The sequence below is a fragment of the Electrophorus electricus genome, chromosome 24 (genome assembly GCF_041902795.1).
Source record: "Electrophorus electricus isolate QZ-2024a chromosome 24, ASM4190279v1, whole genome shotgun sequence".
Classification (NCBI taxonomy): domain Eukaryota; kingdom Metazoa; phylum Chordata; class Actinopteri; order Gymnotiformes; family Gymnotidae; genus Electrophorus; species Electrophorus electricus.
In genome coordinates, this window is record NC_137520.1 from 737501 (window position 1) to 755000 (window position 17500).

The 17500-nt window shown below is 45.3% G+C and overlaps 1 protein-coding gene across 6 annotated transcripts in view; it reads right to left on the bottom strand.

The window, feature by feature from the left end:
• The window catches only part of LOC113589297 (cadherin-4-like), a 302611-nt gene that overhangs the window by 46532 nt on the left and 238579 nt on the right, over window positions 1–17500 (bottom strand). For all 6 annotated transcript variants that reach the window (XM_081706680.1, XM_035522244.2, XM_081706681.1 and 3 more), the window contains 2 exons: window positions 10226–10381; window positions 1231–1375 (listed from right to left, as the gene is read on the bottom strand). In XM_081706680.1, the coding sequence (XP_081562806.1) occupies window positions 1231–1375; window positions 10226–10381 (301 nt within the window). The remainder of the gene's footprint in view (window positions 1–1230; window positions 1376–10225; window positions 10382–17500) is intronic.

Genomic DNA, 17500 nt, shown 5'->3' on the forward strand with positions numbered 1-17500 from the left:
ATGTTATAGTTTAAGAGCTCATCTGTTCCAGTGTCCTCCATCTAATACACACACACACACACACACACACACACACACACACACACACACAGTTTTAAAAATGGTGGAGAACTTGCCTCCCCACACTTAGCCGACACCATTATAAAACTAGTTTAAAATGTTATTAACTCAACTAATAGACTTCATTGTCCACGCTTTAATATGATTTAATATGCTAGATTAAACCAGACAAATATGCTGCGCAGTTCTTACCTCTACCATGAGGGGGCACTGTGAACTACAGCATCGGCTTAACCTGCATTACTGCTAACAACTAATAGTAGTGAAGTAATCTCACCACCGGATGAGTAAGAGCCCCCCTCAGCAAAACTCTGCCCTGAAGTGTCTTACGTGTGGGGAGAAATTGTTGCAGCCTTGGCACAACCCTTACTAACATCCCCTGCACAAAGAAAACAAACAACATTGCACAAACTGTTGTCAGCAGCTTGGATGTCCAAACCTGTTGGATATGCACTTAAAAAGCCTGCGTCCAATTATCTTTGTCTGGGTAAAAATAAACTTGGTTATTTTTTATCTGATGGCCAGGAAGACACAGCACACAGGGGGACGGAGGTGGAGGAGTCTGTCTGCCTGCCTGTCTGTCTGTCTGTCTGCCTGTCCCTTTCTCCTGAGGTTTCATCAGCTCTGATGCAAGACATGAATGTGTGTATCATTATCCCTGGAGAAACTCAGAGGACCACACACCCACACACACACACACACACTTACACACACACACCCCTCCCCACACACACTTACACACACACACACATACACACATACACACACACATACACACACACACACACACACACACACACACACACACACACTCACACACACACATGCAAACTCATGCACGCAAGCACATGTGCGCACACACACACACACACACACACACATATATATATATATATAAAACACACTTGGTGTTTGTGAGAAGTTTGAGTTTTCACATAAATGAGATCATAACTCATGTCTTCAAAACTAGTATTTACTGCACCACAGACCGTATGTAGTATTAGAACCGTATGTAGTATTAGAGCCATATGTAGTATTATAGTTGTATGTAGTATTAGAACCGTATGTAGTATTAGAGCCATATGTAGTATTATAGCTGTATGTAGTATTAGAACCGTATGTAGTATTAGAGCTCTCTCTCTGGTCCCCGCCTGTCCCCCATTCTCCTACCTGGTTTGGATCCTTCCATCACGGATCCGTTGTACACCTGGTTTTTGAACTCGGGCCGGTTGTCGTTCATGTCGATGACGAAGATGTAGAGATCCACGGGCTGCTCCACCTGGTTACCATTCATGTCCACTGCGTGCGCTCGCAGCTGCCGACAACACACAGACGCAACGCCATGGTTACGTGGGTCAGCCGGCAAGGCAGGAACAGGCATGGTTACAGTTCCGCTTGTGTCTGATCCAGGTCCGATCGACAGATGTTTAAGGGCTGGCCTGTCTAGCAGAAAACCAGATGTCAGAGTTTATTTAACTGAAGTGATTTCATCTTAACAGGACATGAAGGAGTGATGACGCAGGTTAATTCAGAGTGTCGGTGAAAAACTGAGTCACGTGTGCTGTTCTTAGTGAGTCACGTGCGCTGTTCTTTGTGAGTCCACTGCTGTGCGAAGCGCATTAGACAGTGGAGCCCTGGACAGAGATCTCAATCAAGCCTCAGTTTCACTCTCATCGCACAAACACCAGCACACAAATGTTGGACGCCGGCACTGAAATGTTGCAGAAAAAAGAACAGACATGTCAAATGAACCAGTGTGATTGGAGAACTCCAGGAATTTCCAGCCAATCACACACAGGCACAGGGCACCAGATCAGTGACCGGACTATACACGTCATTGGCTTTGTTTGACATATTAGACAATCACGTTTTTTCCCTCTCTCTCTCTCTCTCTCTCTCTCCTTCTTGTACTTTTGATTTACAACACACAGACACATGCAGTCACACAGACACACACACAAAAACACACACACACGGACACATGCAGACACACAGACACACACACACAGACACATGCAGACACACACACACGGACACACACAAAAACACACACACGGACACACACAAAAACACAGACACACATGCACATATACACACACATACTCTCTCTCACACACACACACACACACACACACACACACACACACACACACACACACACACACACACACACACACTCACACACACACACTCACACACACACACTCACACACACACACACACACACACACACACACACACACACACACACACACACACATACTCTCTCTCTCACACACACACACACTCACACACTCACACACACACACACACTCACACACACACACACACACTCACACACACACACACACACACTCACACACACACACACACACACACACACATCACACACATACACACACACACATACTCTCTCTCACACACACACACACACACACACACACACACACTCACACACACACACTCACACACACACACACACACTCACACACACACACACACACACATACACACACACACACACACACACACACTCACACACACACACACACACACTCACACACACACACACACACACACACACTCACACACATACACACACACACATACTCTCTCTCACACACACACACACACACACACACACACACACACTCACACACACACACTCACACACACACACACACACTCACACACACACACACACACACATACACACACACACACACACACACACACACACACACACACACTCACACACACACACTCACACACACACACACACACTCACACACACACACACACACACTCACACACACACACACACACACTCACACACACACACACACACACACACACACACACACACACACACACACACACACACACACACACACACACACACACACACACACACACACACACACACACACACACACACACACTACAGGGCACTTTCCACTTTTTCAGCACCTTCTGAACCTTCTGACCTTCTGAACACCAGCACCGGAGTACACGCGTGCGTCCCAAACCCAGCGACACCGTGGAACAGCCCTTCTAAATAGCGTTTACTCAGAGGTCTGATTATTACCAGTGGTTTCGGATCTCATCACCTTGTGTCTCACTTCAGAAAACAGGACTTTTTTTGAAAAGCTCTCTGTTAGAAGTGAAAGAAATGCAGGGCAGCTGTGGATGGTCTCGACCTCCGGCTCATTAAAATAACCCGGCTAGTCCATCTGGAACTCTCTCTGTTTGTTATCATCTCTCTTTTGTCTCTCTGCCAGTAACACATACAGATCTGGCACGTGATGCCGCAGTTCTGACAACACGTTCCTTCCAAAATCAATTTGCCTCTCCAACGCTTGTCCAAAACACTCCTCCTTCTCTCTGTGTCTAATGTGACATCTTGTTGGTGAATTGAAATGTTTTGACAAAGCGTAGCTGAATATATATCAGTCATGCACACACACACACACACACACACACACACACACACACACACACACTCAAAGAAAAACCCATCTGGGTGATAAACACTTAACTTCATCTGTTTACAAAACACAGGATAAATAAAAATGGAGACTGTTTCGGACATAAGTGATATTAAATACGAGATGGTTTTTTGAATGGTTTATTTTACACTGGTGATATGAATGACCTGTTTATTCATTCTGTGGTATCTAGTCAAGGTATTCTGTGATATATATTCTATGATATTTGCTGTCATTTCAATAATCACAGCATCTCAGACGTGACTTCCTCTGTAACACAGGCCTGCCAGAGCATGGTCTGAATACATGACTACAGGATTATTCAAAGATTCCCAGCCTCTTAGTCCTAATCTGGGTTACACTGAGTCTCTGAGTCCTAATCTGGGTTACACTGAGTTTCTGAGTCCTAATCTGAGTTACACTGAGTCTCTGAGTCCTAATCTGGGTTACACTGAGTCTCTGAGTCCTAATCTGGGTTACACTGAGTCTCTGAGTCCTAATATGAGTTACACTGAGTCTCTGAGTCCTAATCTGAGTTACACTGAGTCTCTGAGTCCTAATCTGGGTTACACTGAGTCTCTGAATCCTAATCTGAGTTACACTGAGTCTCTGAGTCCTAATATGAGTTACACTGAGTCTCTGAGTCCTAATCTGAGTTACACTGAGTCTCTGAGTCCTAATCTGGGTTACACTGAGTCTCTGAGTCCTAATCTTGGTTACACTGAGTCTCTGAGTCCTAATCTGAGTTACACTGAGTCTCTGAGTCCTAATCTGGGTTACACTGAGTCTCTGAGTCCTAATCTGGGTTACACTGAGTCTCTGAGTCCTAATCTGAGTTACACTGAGTCTCTGAGTCCTAATCTGGGTTACACTGAGTCTCTGAGTCCTAATCTTCCTTGGGATGTGTCACATCTGACTCAGAGACTGCAGAGAGGACCTGTATGAACTTCTGATTAAAAAAATATAAAACTGTGAGTGTGTGTGTGTGTGAGAGAGAGAGAGAGAGAGAGAGAGAGAGAGGGAGAGAAAGAATAAAATGACAGAAAATTTCTTTGCAGGACAGTTAACTCTAAATATTTGAACCTCAATTGGATAGCAGCAGTGCAATAAAAGATCACAACATCAAAAGAGAAACATTTGTTGATCTTACAGCTGCACTAATCCATCTGTCTTTTACCACCACACTCTACACAGATACAGGCCCTCCCTCCCCCTCCCCCCCTCTCTCCCTCTCTCTCTCTCTCTTTCTCTCTCTCTCTCTCCCTCTCTCTCTCTCTCTCTCTCTCTCTCTCTCTCTCTCTCCTCTCTCTCTCTCTCTCTCTCTCTCTCTCTCTCTCTCTCAGGACGGTGATGCTAAGAATTCACTTGTGGGTCCCCCAAAGGTTAATTTGACTTTATTTCCCTGCGTATCCTCCAATCCACTGTGGCAGCCTGGTTTCCCTGAGCTCTGGCTGTGTGGTTTGTGCAGGGGTGAGGGGTTATCTTGACAGACTCCCACTCTGATCTCGGAATTCAATAGCCACAGAAATCAAAGATTAGCCACATGTTTCAAGAAGAGGAAATGTCATTTTGTGTTGGAATTAAAGTCATCGTCAGACAGACGGAGGGTAGAGGAACTAAATAAATAAACAATCGAAGGAAAACCCTGTTTGCTGGATCTGGGTGTATGGGTGTGAGCAGGGTGTGTGTGTGTGTGTGTGTGTGTGTGTGTGTGAGCAGGGTGTGTGTGTGTGTGTGTGTGTGTGTGTGTGTGTGAGCAGGGTGTGTGTGTGTGTGTGTGTGTGTGTGTGTGTGTGTGTGTGTGTGTGTGTGTGTGTGTGTGTGTGTATGTGTGTGTGTGTGTGTGTGTGTGTGTGTGTGTGGGTGTGAGCAGGGTGTGTGTGTGTGTGTGTGTGTGTGTGTGTGTGTGTGTGTGTGTGTGTGTGTGTGTGTGTGTGTATGTGTGTGTGTGTGTGTGTGTGTTTGTGTGTGTGTGTGTAGTGAATTAGCAGTATAAGCAGACATGTAGAGAACAGCAAATAACTGATGCTGTAGTTCACCCAGTCACTTCATATGCTGCAATAACTGAATCATCTCTGCTGTTATTATTTACATATTCGCATTTAAATGAACATAAGTTAACAATCAGAAGATAACATGCATTACATACATTTACTATGTAACGGGGCTATACAGCAAACGCAAAACTTCCCCTTTCCTGGTACACAAATTCAACCCTTTAAAGTTCATGTTTGGACCGATATGTTCGGACAGCATTCTTCCATAATAATCAATCAATCAATCAATCAATCAATCAATCAATCAATCAATCAATCAGTCTGTCTGTCTGTCTGTCTGTCTGTCTGTCTGTCTGTCTATCTATCTATCTATCTATCTATCTATCTATCTATCTATCTATCTATCTATCTATCTAACTGCGGAGTGTCTGTATCTGCTCATCGGTGGGAAGCTGATGTCGTCCTGATGCTCCTCATTATAGTGACATTGTTTATACATTCTGAATGTCGGTTCACACACTAATTAGCGCGTGATGTGTTCATCCCGTCTACTCGCGTGCACTCTCTTTGAAGTGCATGGCACAGTGTTGGGAGCGACGCTAATTACGCGGAAAGCCAGGATCATTTTTGAAGAACACGGCGCCGATGACATGAGCTTGGTAAACAGACAGCGTGGGTACATCAGAGCGGCTCCACGCGGCGCCGCTAACAGGACAAAACTGCCTTTGCATTCGACGAGGTGGCCCTTGACACGCGCACACCTCTCCCTGTCGACTCCGGCGCGCGCCGGCGCTCCGCTAATTGACAGCGGGCGCGCGCCGTTGTCGGAGGCTGCTGGCATTGTCTCCCGACATGTAGAAGATCAATTTAACAAGTTAGAGTGTCAAAATGGATAACGAGGAATAAACTCTAGCATCAACCCCTTGCTGAAAACATCCATACGCGTCCATACAGGACTCCACTGCCAGAGCGAGGACCAGCTCGACTGACAGTGCGGCTCCACAAACTCGGCTGTTTCCAAAAAAGAAACCGCCTACCATAAGTGACATGACGCATTTACATATTGCACAAAGTATTTATTCACACTGGAAACAGGTTGAGTCTGCACGCCATGAAATGTAAACAGTGCTGGTGTCCGCGACAATTACATCTTTATGTCAATGTGTAGTCCTGATATGAGCTTAATAATTGCCCCCCTGGTGGTTATTGAAGGTACTGCAGGGCTGTTCTCTCCGCATTTACATTACATTTACGGCATTTAGCTGATATTTAGTTCTCTCCAGTGTCAAGCACATGGAGTATCAGAACCAGAGGTGGGTAGAGTAGCCAAAATCTGTACTCAAGAAAAAAGTACTGTTACTTTAAAATAATAATTAATCCAGTAGAAGTCAAAGTAGTAATTTAAATGATTACTTAAGTAAAAGTAAGAAAATATGTGTTAAAAACACAGATACTCATGTTTGAGGTACTTCATCTTAATTCATTTAAATACTCTAGGCAACAACTTTTTACACGGAATTGAAATATAAGGTATTGTTTATTAAAGTGTATTTTACATTAAGTATATATTACATATTCATAAATAAGGCTGTTATTACACTCACAATATGTACGGTATTAAACCTCTTTCTTCAGCGTTCAGCAGTTCTCTACCAACACAGAGTGGCTTCACTTTCCCTGGTATCGATTTCCCACAGGTCTGTTACACATAACGATATGTGAGTGTAATCCGTTCTAAACTGATTGTTCTAGTAGACAGCTAAAATCACCTTGGTAGGTCACGTCTGCTAAATGCCTTAAATGTAAATATAATGGAAGAAAAACACTATAAACAGCTGTTTTTCTTCACTCTGGGTCTTTGTGCTACTTTGTGTGTGTGTGTGTGTGTTATGTTTAAGCTACATGAAGTTTTTCATATCAGCTAAATATTGGGCATATAACATAAGCTACAAGCATCGTATTAGAGTTGGTGATCATTTTGTGATTGTAGTTTGTGGGCACATTCTGAGCTCTTGCCCAAGGTCACCTACTGGACATTTTACTGTTTGTTATATTTACTTCACAATTAGGCGACCGATCAGTCAGACTGGCTGGCTGGCTTTCCTACATTGTTACGAGGCTAACAACGGCACCTGTATATAGTTGAAACAAATATCACTATATAAAATCAGTTACAAACCTTTTACAAACTTCAAACCTTTATAATTTTTATAATCTTGAAAATATGCCTCAACATGCCACACCAAGTTCAGGAACACAGGAGTTCAGTTCAGTTCTCTGCTGCATGTAGTTTAGAGCCACGTAGCTAGCTGGCCATTTTTTTCTGAATATTATTGATAGCCAAACATACTTTATGTTCATATTACACACACATATATGAGAGACTTAGAGAAAAGGATATATTGTGAAAAACATTTCATAAGTCATTTGAGTCGTTCTCTGTTCATTAAGTCGGTCTGGAGGTGACACTCAGTGTTCATCTTTACAGATTTCACTCAGTGTTCATCTTTAGAGATTTCACCAACCCAAAACATACAAAATGTATGAATTATTTTAAAATGTTGACTGGGCTAGGCTGTAGTGAGGATGTAGCTGTAGTTTAGCTGTAGTGAGGGTGTAGCGGTAGTTTAGCTGTAGTGAGGGTGTAGCGGTAGTGAGGGTCTAGCTGTAGTGAGGGTTTAGTTGTCATGAGGGTTTAAATGTAGTGAGGGTCTAGATGTAGTGAGGGTGTAGTTGTCATGAGGGTTTAAATGTAGTGAGGGTCTAGTTGTAGTGAGGGTTTAGTTGTCATGAGGGTTTAAATGTAGTGAGGGTTTAGCTGTAGTGAGGCTCTAACTGTAGTGAGGGTGTAGCGGTAGTGAGGGTTTAGCTGTAGTGAGGGTTTAGTTGTTGTGAGGGTCTAACTGTAGTGAGGGTGTAGCTATAGTGAGGGTTTAGTTGTCATGAGGGTTTAAATTTAGTGAGGGTCTAGTTGTAGTGAGGGTGTAGCTGTAGTGAGGGTTTAGTTGTCATGAGGGTTTAAATGTAGTGAGGGTTTAGCTGTAGTGAGGGTCTAACTGTAGTGAGGGTTTAGCTGTCCTGAGGGTCTAGCTATATTGAGGGTTTAGCTGTAGTGAAGGTTTAGCTGTAGTGAGGGTCTAAATATAATGAGGGTCTAGCTGTAGTGAGGGTCTAGCTGTAGTGAGGGTCTAAATATAGTGAGGGTCTAGCTGTAGTGAGGGTCTAGCTGTAGTGAGGGTCTAGCTGTAGTGAGGGTCTAACGGTAGTGAGGGTCTAGCTGTAGTGAGAGTTTAGTTGTCATGAGGGTCTAGCTGTAGTGAGGGTGTAGCTATAGTGAGGGTTTAGTTGTCATGAGGGTTTAAATTTAGTGAGGGTCTAGTTGTAGTGAGGGTGTAGCTGTAGTGAGGGTTTAGTTGTCATGAGGGTTTAAATGTAGTGAGGGTTTAGCTGTAGTGAGGGTCTAACTGTAGTGAGGGTTTAGCTGTCCTGAGGGTCTAGCTATATTGAGGGTTTAGCTGTAGTGAAGGTTTAGCTGTAGTGAGGGTCTAAATATAATGAGGGTCTAGCTGTAGTGAGGGTCTAGCTGTAGTGAGGGTCTAAATATAGTGAGGGTCTAGCTGTAGTGAGGGTCTAGCTGTAGTGAGGGTCTAACGGTAGTGAGGGTCTAGCTGTAGTGAGAGTTTAGTTGTCATGAGGGTCTAGCTGTAGTGAGGGTGTAGCTATAGTGAGGGTGTAGCTATAGTGAGGGTTTAGCTGTAGTGAGGGTTTAGCTTTCGTGAGGGTCTAACTTTAGTGAAGGTTTAGCTGGCATGAGGGTCTTACTCTAGTGGAATAGTTTAAGAGCTATTTAACTGAAGGGCTCTTCTGTAATTTAATCTATTTCAGAGTGTTTTAGCAATAAAACTCTCTGTATTATGCTTGAGCATATAGTTCATTGCTCGTAATCCGGTATTTAGTTAAGTACCTTGTGTTTGCATGATTGCGTGTTCTGTCCATGTGTTGTCTATTCTTCCCTGTTAACTCTCATCTGTTAGGCCCATTAAGGCAAGTTTAAATCAATTATGTTGCCATGGCAATAAAATATTGAATCTCAACTATGTGTCGAGCGTATGGGCGGAGCTATACATCAGGCGCACGGTAGCGTTGGTGTCAGGTAACGCTGGAGCTGAACTAGAACAAGCATGTAACCAAAATAGAGCAGAAGGAGGATTTCTGTCAGAAGACATATGACAACAAACATTTCTATGAAGTTTCTATTTATAAACAGCGTAAAAGGAAAGGAAAACACCAATGTCTTCATTGTGATTTAGATGCTGTACCCAGTGCTTGTGTTCACATTATGTTCAAGTGTGTGACTCCTGTCTGAGTGTGTGTATGCAACATCCACACACATCTACGGAAACAGAAGTACCGCTCAGGGTTCCAACTTTCTCGCTACCTGATGTTCCTGTCTGGAGTTGGAGCAAAACAACCACAACAGCAGCAAGTATTATTTATACAGCGCCTCTGCCAAGCTCAAGGTCGCCTCACAATCAATACCTTTCCTCCTCCTCCCCTCCGCGTGGACGTGTGGATGGTGAGACAGCCGTGCGACTAAACCCGGCTCGTCTGTAACGAATTCTGAAGCGAAGTGAAGACGCAGGAGTGGCGAATTCTGATAACCCCACGTGCAAGACTCACGTGGTAGGAGGAGCGCTCTTCTCTGTCCAGGGGTTTGGTGACGTACATCTTGCCTCTCTCGGGGTCGATGCTGAACACCTCGTTAGGGGGCTGGTCCGCCCCCACCCCTGTGATGCTGTACCTGATGTTGATGGAGCGATCCTTATCCGAGCGGATCTGCAAAAGACGTGGAGAGATACTGTTAAATTCCTACGACACGTCCGGCGCCGGCTGTCAGGAGCAGAAATGCCAGCACATCGCGGGCAGGAAGGCCAGCCCGGGCAGACAACAGGTGGGCAGTGCACAGTTAAAAGACAGAATACACAGAGCATATGGCCTTGACGGCATCTACCCTGACAAACGAATCAGTCTGTAGCAGAAACGTGACAAGAACCTGTGCTCAGCAGGCCCACGACAGCAATCAGAGGGAACTCTACCATTCATCACACACACACACACACACTCGCTCGCTCACTGCATTAGTGCTACAGAGACATGCGAGGTGCATTATGCTCAATGAGAAATTCGTTATTTCTGCATCTTTTCAGGGGGCAGCGTGTGGGCGTATCCAAGAGCACCTGTGTCATTTCTCTGGAGTGGGGGCGGAGTCAGACATAAGCAGGGCGGAGACTGCAGTGACATGTTCTCCTGAGATTACAAGGCTCTGCAATACAGCCTGCACACTGAACTGGAAGAGTTGCTACAGAAAGAGCCAATGACTTTTATGTGAAGCAAGCATGAGCATAGACTCCATTTTGGCACCGAAGCTACTCCACTGACATGCATAATGTCATGTCAGAACAGACCACATGCCTGTGACAACACACAGACCTCCACATACTAAATGAGGTTTAACACAACCAGAGAAGCTTCACACCCTTGAAACTGTTTACCAAAGATCTCGATGAATTAGGTAAGGTGTGTTTGGTCAGGTGTGGTAGGTCAGGTGTGTTAGGTCAGGTTTGTTTGGTCAGGTGTATTTTGTCAGGTGTGTTAGGTCAGGTGTGTTTAGTCAGGTGTGTTAGGTCAGGTTTGTTTGGTCAGGTGTGGTAGGTCAGGTGTGGTAGGTCAGGTGTGTTTGGTCAGGTGTGGTAGGTCAGGTGTGTTTTGTCAGGTGTGGTAGGTAAGGTATGTTAGGTCAGGTGTGTTTGGTCAGGTGTGTTAGGTCAGGTGTGTTTGGTCAGGTGTGTTTGATCAGGTGTGTTAGGTCAGGTTTGTTTGGTCAGGTGTATTTTGTCAGGTGCGATAGGTCAGGTGTGTTTGGTCAGGTGTGGTAGGTCAGGTGTGTTTGGTCAGGTGTGGTAGGTAAGGTATGTTAGGTCAGGTGTGTTTGGTCAGGTGTGGTAGGTAAGGTATGTTACGTCAGGTGTGTTTGGTCAGGTGTGGTAGGTCAGGTGTGGTAGGTCGGGTGTGGTAGGTAAGGTATGTTAGGTCAGGTGTGGCAGGTCAAGTGTGTTTGGTCAGGTGTGGTAGGTAAGGTATGTTAGGTCAGGTATGTTTGGTCAGGCGTGTTTGGTCAGGTATGTTAGGTCAGGTGTGTTTGATCAGGTGTGGTAGGTAAGGTATGTTAGGTCAGGTGTGTTTGGTCAGGTGTGGTAGGTAAGGTATGTTAGGTCAGGTGTGTTTGGTCAGATGTGGTAAGTAAGGTATGTTAGGTCAGGTGTGTTTGGTCAGGTGTGGTAGGTCAGGTGTGGTAGGTGAGGTGTGTTTGGTCAGGTGTGTTAGGTAAGGTATGTTAGGTCAGGTGTCGTAGGTCAGGTGTGTTTGGTCAGGTGTCATAGGTCAGGTGTGGTAGGTAAGGAATGTTTGGTCAGGTGTGTTAGGTCAGGTGTGGTAGGTCAGGTTTGTTTGGTTAGGTGTATTTTGTCAGGTGTGGTAGGTCAGGTGTGTTTGTTCAGGTGTGGTAGGTGAGGTGTGTTTGTTCAGGTGTGGTAGGTGAGGTGTGTTTGGTCAGGTGTGGTAGGTAAGGTATGTTTGGTCAGGTGTGTTAGGTCAGGTGTGGTAGGTCAGGTTTGTTTGGTCAGGTGTGGTAGGTAAGGTATGTTAGGTCAGGTGTGTTTGGTCAGATATAGTAGGTAAGGTGTGTTTGGTCAGGTGTGTTTGGTCAGATGTGGTAAGTAAGGTATGTTAGGTCAGGTGTGTTTGGTCAGGTGTGGTAGGTCAGGTGTGGTAGGTGAGGTATGTTTGGTCAGGTGTGTTTGGTCAGGTGTGTTAGGTAAGGTATGTTAGGTCAGGTGTGTTTGGTCAGGTGTCGTAGGTCAGGTTTGTTTGGTTAGGTGTATTTCCTCAGGTGTGGTAGGTCAGGTGTGTTTGTTCAGGTGTGGTAGGTAAGGTATGTTTGGTCAGGTGTGTTAGGTCAGGTGTGGTAGGTCAGGTTTTTTGGTCAGGTGTGTTAGGTCAGGTGTGTTTGGTCAGATATAGTAGGTAAGGTGTGTTTGGTCAGGTGTGTTAGGTAAGGTATGTTAGGTCAGATGTGTTAGGTCAGGTATGCTTGGTCAGGTGTGTTAGGTCAGGTTTGTTTGGTCAGGTGTATTTTGTCAGGTGTGGTAGGTAAGGTATGTTAGGTCAGGTGTGTTTGGTCAGATGTGGTAAGTAAGGTATGTTAGGTCAGGTTTGTTTGGTCAGGTGTGTTAGGTGAGGTGTGTTTGGTCAGGTGTGGTAGGTAAGGTATGTTTTGTCAGGTGTGGTAGGTAAGGTATGTTAGGTCAGGTGTGTTTGGTCAGGTGTGTTAGGTCAGGTGTGTTTGGTCAGGTGTGTTTTGTCAGGTGCGATAGGTCAGGTGTGTTTGGTCAGGTGTGGTAGGTCAGGTGTGTTTGGTCAGGTGTGGTAGGTAAGGTATGTTAGGTCAGGTGTGTTTGGTCAGGTGTGGTAGGTAAGGTATGTTACGTCAGGTGTGTTTGGTCAGGTGTGGTAGGTCAGGTGTGTTTGGTCAGGTGTGGTAGGTAAGGTATGTTAGGTCAGGTGTGGTAGGTCAGGTGTGTTTGGTCAGGTGTGGTAGGTCAGGTGTGTTGGTTCAGGTGTCGTAGTTCAGGTGTGTTTGGTCAGGTGTGGTAGGTAAGGTATGTTAGGTCAGGTGTGGTAGGTCAGGTTTGTTTGGTTAGGTGTATTTCGTCAGGTGTGGTAGGTGAGGTGTGTTTGGTCAGGTGTCGTAGGTCAGGTGTGTTTGGTCAGGTGTGGTAGGTAAGGTATGTTAGGTCAGGTGTGTTTGGTCAGGTGTGATAGGTCAGGTTTGTTTGGTTAGGTGTATTTCATCAGGTGTGGTAGGTGAGGTGTGTTTGGTCAGGTGTGTTAGGTCAGGTGTGTTTGGTCAGGTAAGGTATGTTAGGTCAGGTGTGTTTGGTCAGGTGTGGTAGGTAAGGTATGTTAGGTCAGGTGTGTTTGGTCAGGTGTGGTAGGTCAGGTGTGTTGGTTCAGGTGTCGTAGGTCAGGTGTGTTTGGTCAGGTGTGGTAGGTAAGGTATGTTAGGTCAGGTGTGGTAGGTCAGGTGTGTTTGGTCAGGTGTGTTTGGTCAGGTGTGGTAGGTAAGGTTTGTTTGGTCAGGTGTATTTCATCAGGTGTAGTAGGTGAGGTGTGTTAGGTCAGGTGTGTTTGGTCAGGTGTGGTAGGTAAGGTTTGTTTGGTCAGGTGTGTTAGGTCAGGTGTGGTAGGTCAGGTGTGTTAGGTCAGGTGTGGTAGGTAAGGTATGTTAGGTCAGGTGTGTTTGGTCAGGTGTGTTTGGTCAGGTGTGGTAGGTCAGGTTTGTTTGGTCAGGTGTGGTAGGTAAGGTATGTTAGGTCAGGTGTGTTTGGTCAGGTGTGGTAGGTAAGGTATGTTAGGTCAGGTGTGGTAGGTCAGGTGTGTTAGGTCAGGTGTGTTTGGTCAGGTGTGGTAGGTAAGGTATGTTAGGTCAGGTGTGTTTGGTCAGATGTGGTAGGTCAGGTGTGTTTGGTCAGGTGTGGTAGGTCAGGTTTGTTTGGTCAGGTGTGGTAGGTAAGGTATGTTAGGTCAGGTGTGTTTGGTCAGGTGTGGTAGGTAAGGTATGTTAGGTCAGGTGTGGTAGGTCAGGTGTGTTAGGTCAGGTGTGTTTGGTCAGGTGTGGTAGGTCAGGTGTGTTTGGTCAGGTGTGGTAGGTCAGGTTTGTTTGGTTAGGTGTATTTCGTCAGGTGTGGTAGGTCAGGTGTGTTTGTTCAGGTGTGGCAGGTGAAGTGTGTTTGGTCAGGTGTGGTAGGTACGGTATGTTAGGTCAGGTGTGTTTGGTCAGGTGTGTTTGGTCAGGTGTGGTAGGTCAGGTTTGTTTGGTCAGGTGTATTTCATCAGGTGTGGTAGGTCAGGTGTGTTTGGTCAGGTGTGGTAGGTAAGGTATGTTAGGTCAGGTGTGTTTGGTCAGGTGTGGTAGGTCATTCTTTGTGACACAAAGCCACCTTAAAGCAGCCAAAATCTGGGTTATAATTTTATGATCACTGTCACAAAAAAAATCACAAGCTAGGAAATAACTCATGAACGTCAAACTGGCGTTTTTGCCGACCCGAGTCCCAACGGCCCAGAAATGTGGATACCAGCGTAAGTACCAGAACCTCAACCTGCCCACATTCACAGGTGTGGTGGGCCAGAAAGACTTCTAAGAGTCACACTGGACAAGCACACAGCTTCAGTAACGCAAAAACAGTGCATTCTGTCACGTTAGCAGAAAAGAGCATTGGCAACCCCTCCGTGCAGAGATTTTAAATCCCAGTGAAGCCGGCTGTTCGGAAAGCCCCAGTGACTTCCCAGACTGGGTTGGGTTCCGGTCTTCTAGCCGGTTGGCGGATCACCGCGGTCTGAGCCAGGTGTGGCTGCTCTGGGCGTCCAGGAGCAGAGAGAGAGAGACCAACACTCAGGTGGCGTTGAGACCCTGGTCGTCCCGTACATGACCGTCACCCACAGCCTGATGCAGATGTGTTTTATCCTCTATGAAATGATTAGTATCCGTTCAGAACAGAGCAGTTAAACCCTGACAATGATGCGAGAAGCAGGTAATGAGCAGAGAAAGAGAAAATGACCAGAAGTATAAGATAGCCAGGATTAAACCTCACCCACAGACTTAATGAATGAACCGTTAGAACTAACACAGGCGTTCCACAAAGCAGGACATGAATGGGAGAGGAGTGTGTGTTCGGAGTGAGTGTTCGGAATGTGTGTTCGGAATGTGTGTTCGGAGTGAGTGTTCGGAATGTGTGTTCGAAATGTGTGTTCGGAGTGAGTGTTCGGAATGTGTGTTCGGAGTGAGTGTTCGGAATGTGTGTTCTAAGGGCTGGGCATGGTAACCTCGTCCTTCAATGTAAACAAAGAAACAAACACCTACATGGAGGAGAAAGGTCTGTTGTTCTTTCTGTCTGCATGAATATGGTTTTGTGCTGGTGTTTGGCAGGGTGTGTGAGACGCAGACAACCTGCACAGAGGCTGCATACAGGGAGATTATGCAACAACAGGACGTTCTGCTCTTCTCACCTCTATTTTACCACCTCTCTCTCTCTCTCTCTCTCTCTCTCTCTCTCTCTCTCTCTTAACTCTCTCAGACACTCTGCCTTCTCTTTCCATCTCTCCGAGTTTCTATGGAAACAGAAAACATACTTTAAAAACTCAATTACTTAAGTCTAATGGTCAGGACACGCTACCAGCTCCCTAATTTCTTCTAGAATTGGCCACACCCCCTGGAACATCCACTAGCTTGCAAATGGGCACTGTGAGGAGGAGGAGCTCTGTCACCCTGCCTGCTGTGCTGTGGCCCCTCCCACATGGTGCTTTCTCTCTCACACCATACAGCAAGGTGTCCAGGTGTGTGTGTGTGTGTGTGTGTGTGTGTGTGTGTGTGTGTGTTCGTGTGCAAAAACAACTGCGAGGTATAAGATATGGTTACACTATGCAAACCTTCAAAAGATTCACTGATAGAATTATCTAGAAGAAAAAAAGCCATTTGCTACCAGCAGAGCAATGGCTCTCTCTGTTCCGCTGCTATCAAATTAGACGTTTATGTGGATTATATTTCTACAGTCCGTTCAGTTAACATTTATTTGAAACGCGTCTCCCTGGGGCTGTCAGGGGAGGGAGGCTCTTTTTCTGATTACTGGTTGTGTTCATCTCTTATCCTTAAAAACACCAGCCTATATCTGCATGTGTTCTCTGTTCCACACAACTTTAAAGAGATTTAAAATGGAATAGATGCGCTGGATGATGATGATGACGATGGTGATGATGATGATGGCTTTTGCAGAACTACAATGTTTGCAACAACATTATAAGCATGAAAATGTCTGAAGATCTAAGTTATGAGGCTGCTTTTCAGACTCAGATTAGATAACACACAGAATAAACTTCATTTTCACACCTAAATTTAGCCTAAAATGATGCACCACCGCTGTCTAAAATTGGCCAATAACTTTATAAAACCTGTAAAATTGACAGGGAGATATTAAAAGATTAGTGATGTGTTCATCATATGTGAAGTGTAACATTATACCAGTGAATCCTTTAGCCATTGAGAGGCCTTCACTCGAATGGGTTTGTTAGGAAAAGCAATAACAAGGAAAAGACGTGTACATCTGTTACCATCAGAGACACACACACACACACACACACACACACACACACACACACACACACACACACACACACACACACTCACACACACACACACACACTCACACACACACACACACACACACACACACACACTCACACACACACTCACACACACATACACACAAACACACACTCACACACGCACACGCACACGCGCACACGCGCACACACACACGCACACATGCGCGCGCACAAACACACAACAAAACCAACAGATTACAGAAAGGAGAAAATGTGAATTTGCCTGTGAGCATGTGTCCTTCTCAGGGTAGTGGATGCTTCATTCTAATAAAACCATCAATAAAAAAACCCCATGCTCCTCAATTCTCTTTCCTCAGAATGGAGAGAGAGAGAGAGAGAGAGGGGAAGAAAAAGGGAGGGAGGAAGAGAGAGAGAAAGAGACAGATGAGTATAAATGTATTGTGTGTATCAGAAGCTCGACTCTTTTTAAACGGCGTGTTTGCTGTTAGCAGACGTGAGAGGCTCTCTGAGTGAACGTGACCCATGTGATATCTCACGCAGCTGGACATATCCTAGCCCAGGCCACTTTCACAAATTAAACACGACTTATTGACATGAACTATTAAACCAATTATAGGAATTCATTATGGAGATAGATTATTGTGATGGGTAATTAAATGAACCACAGCAGAAGTATGAATTTGTCCCCGTGATGTCCTCTGAGCCTGAGTGTGGAGT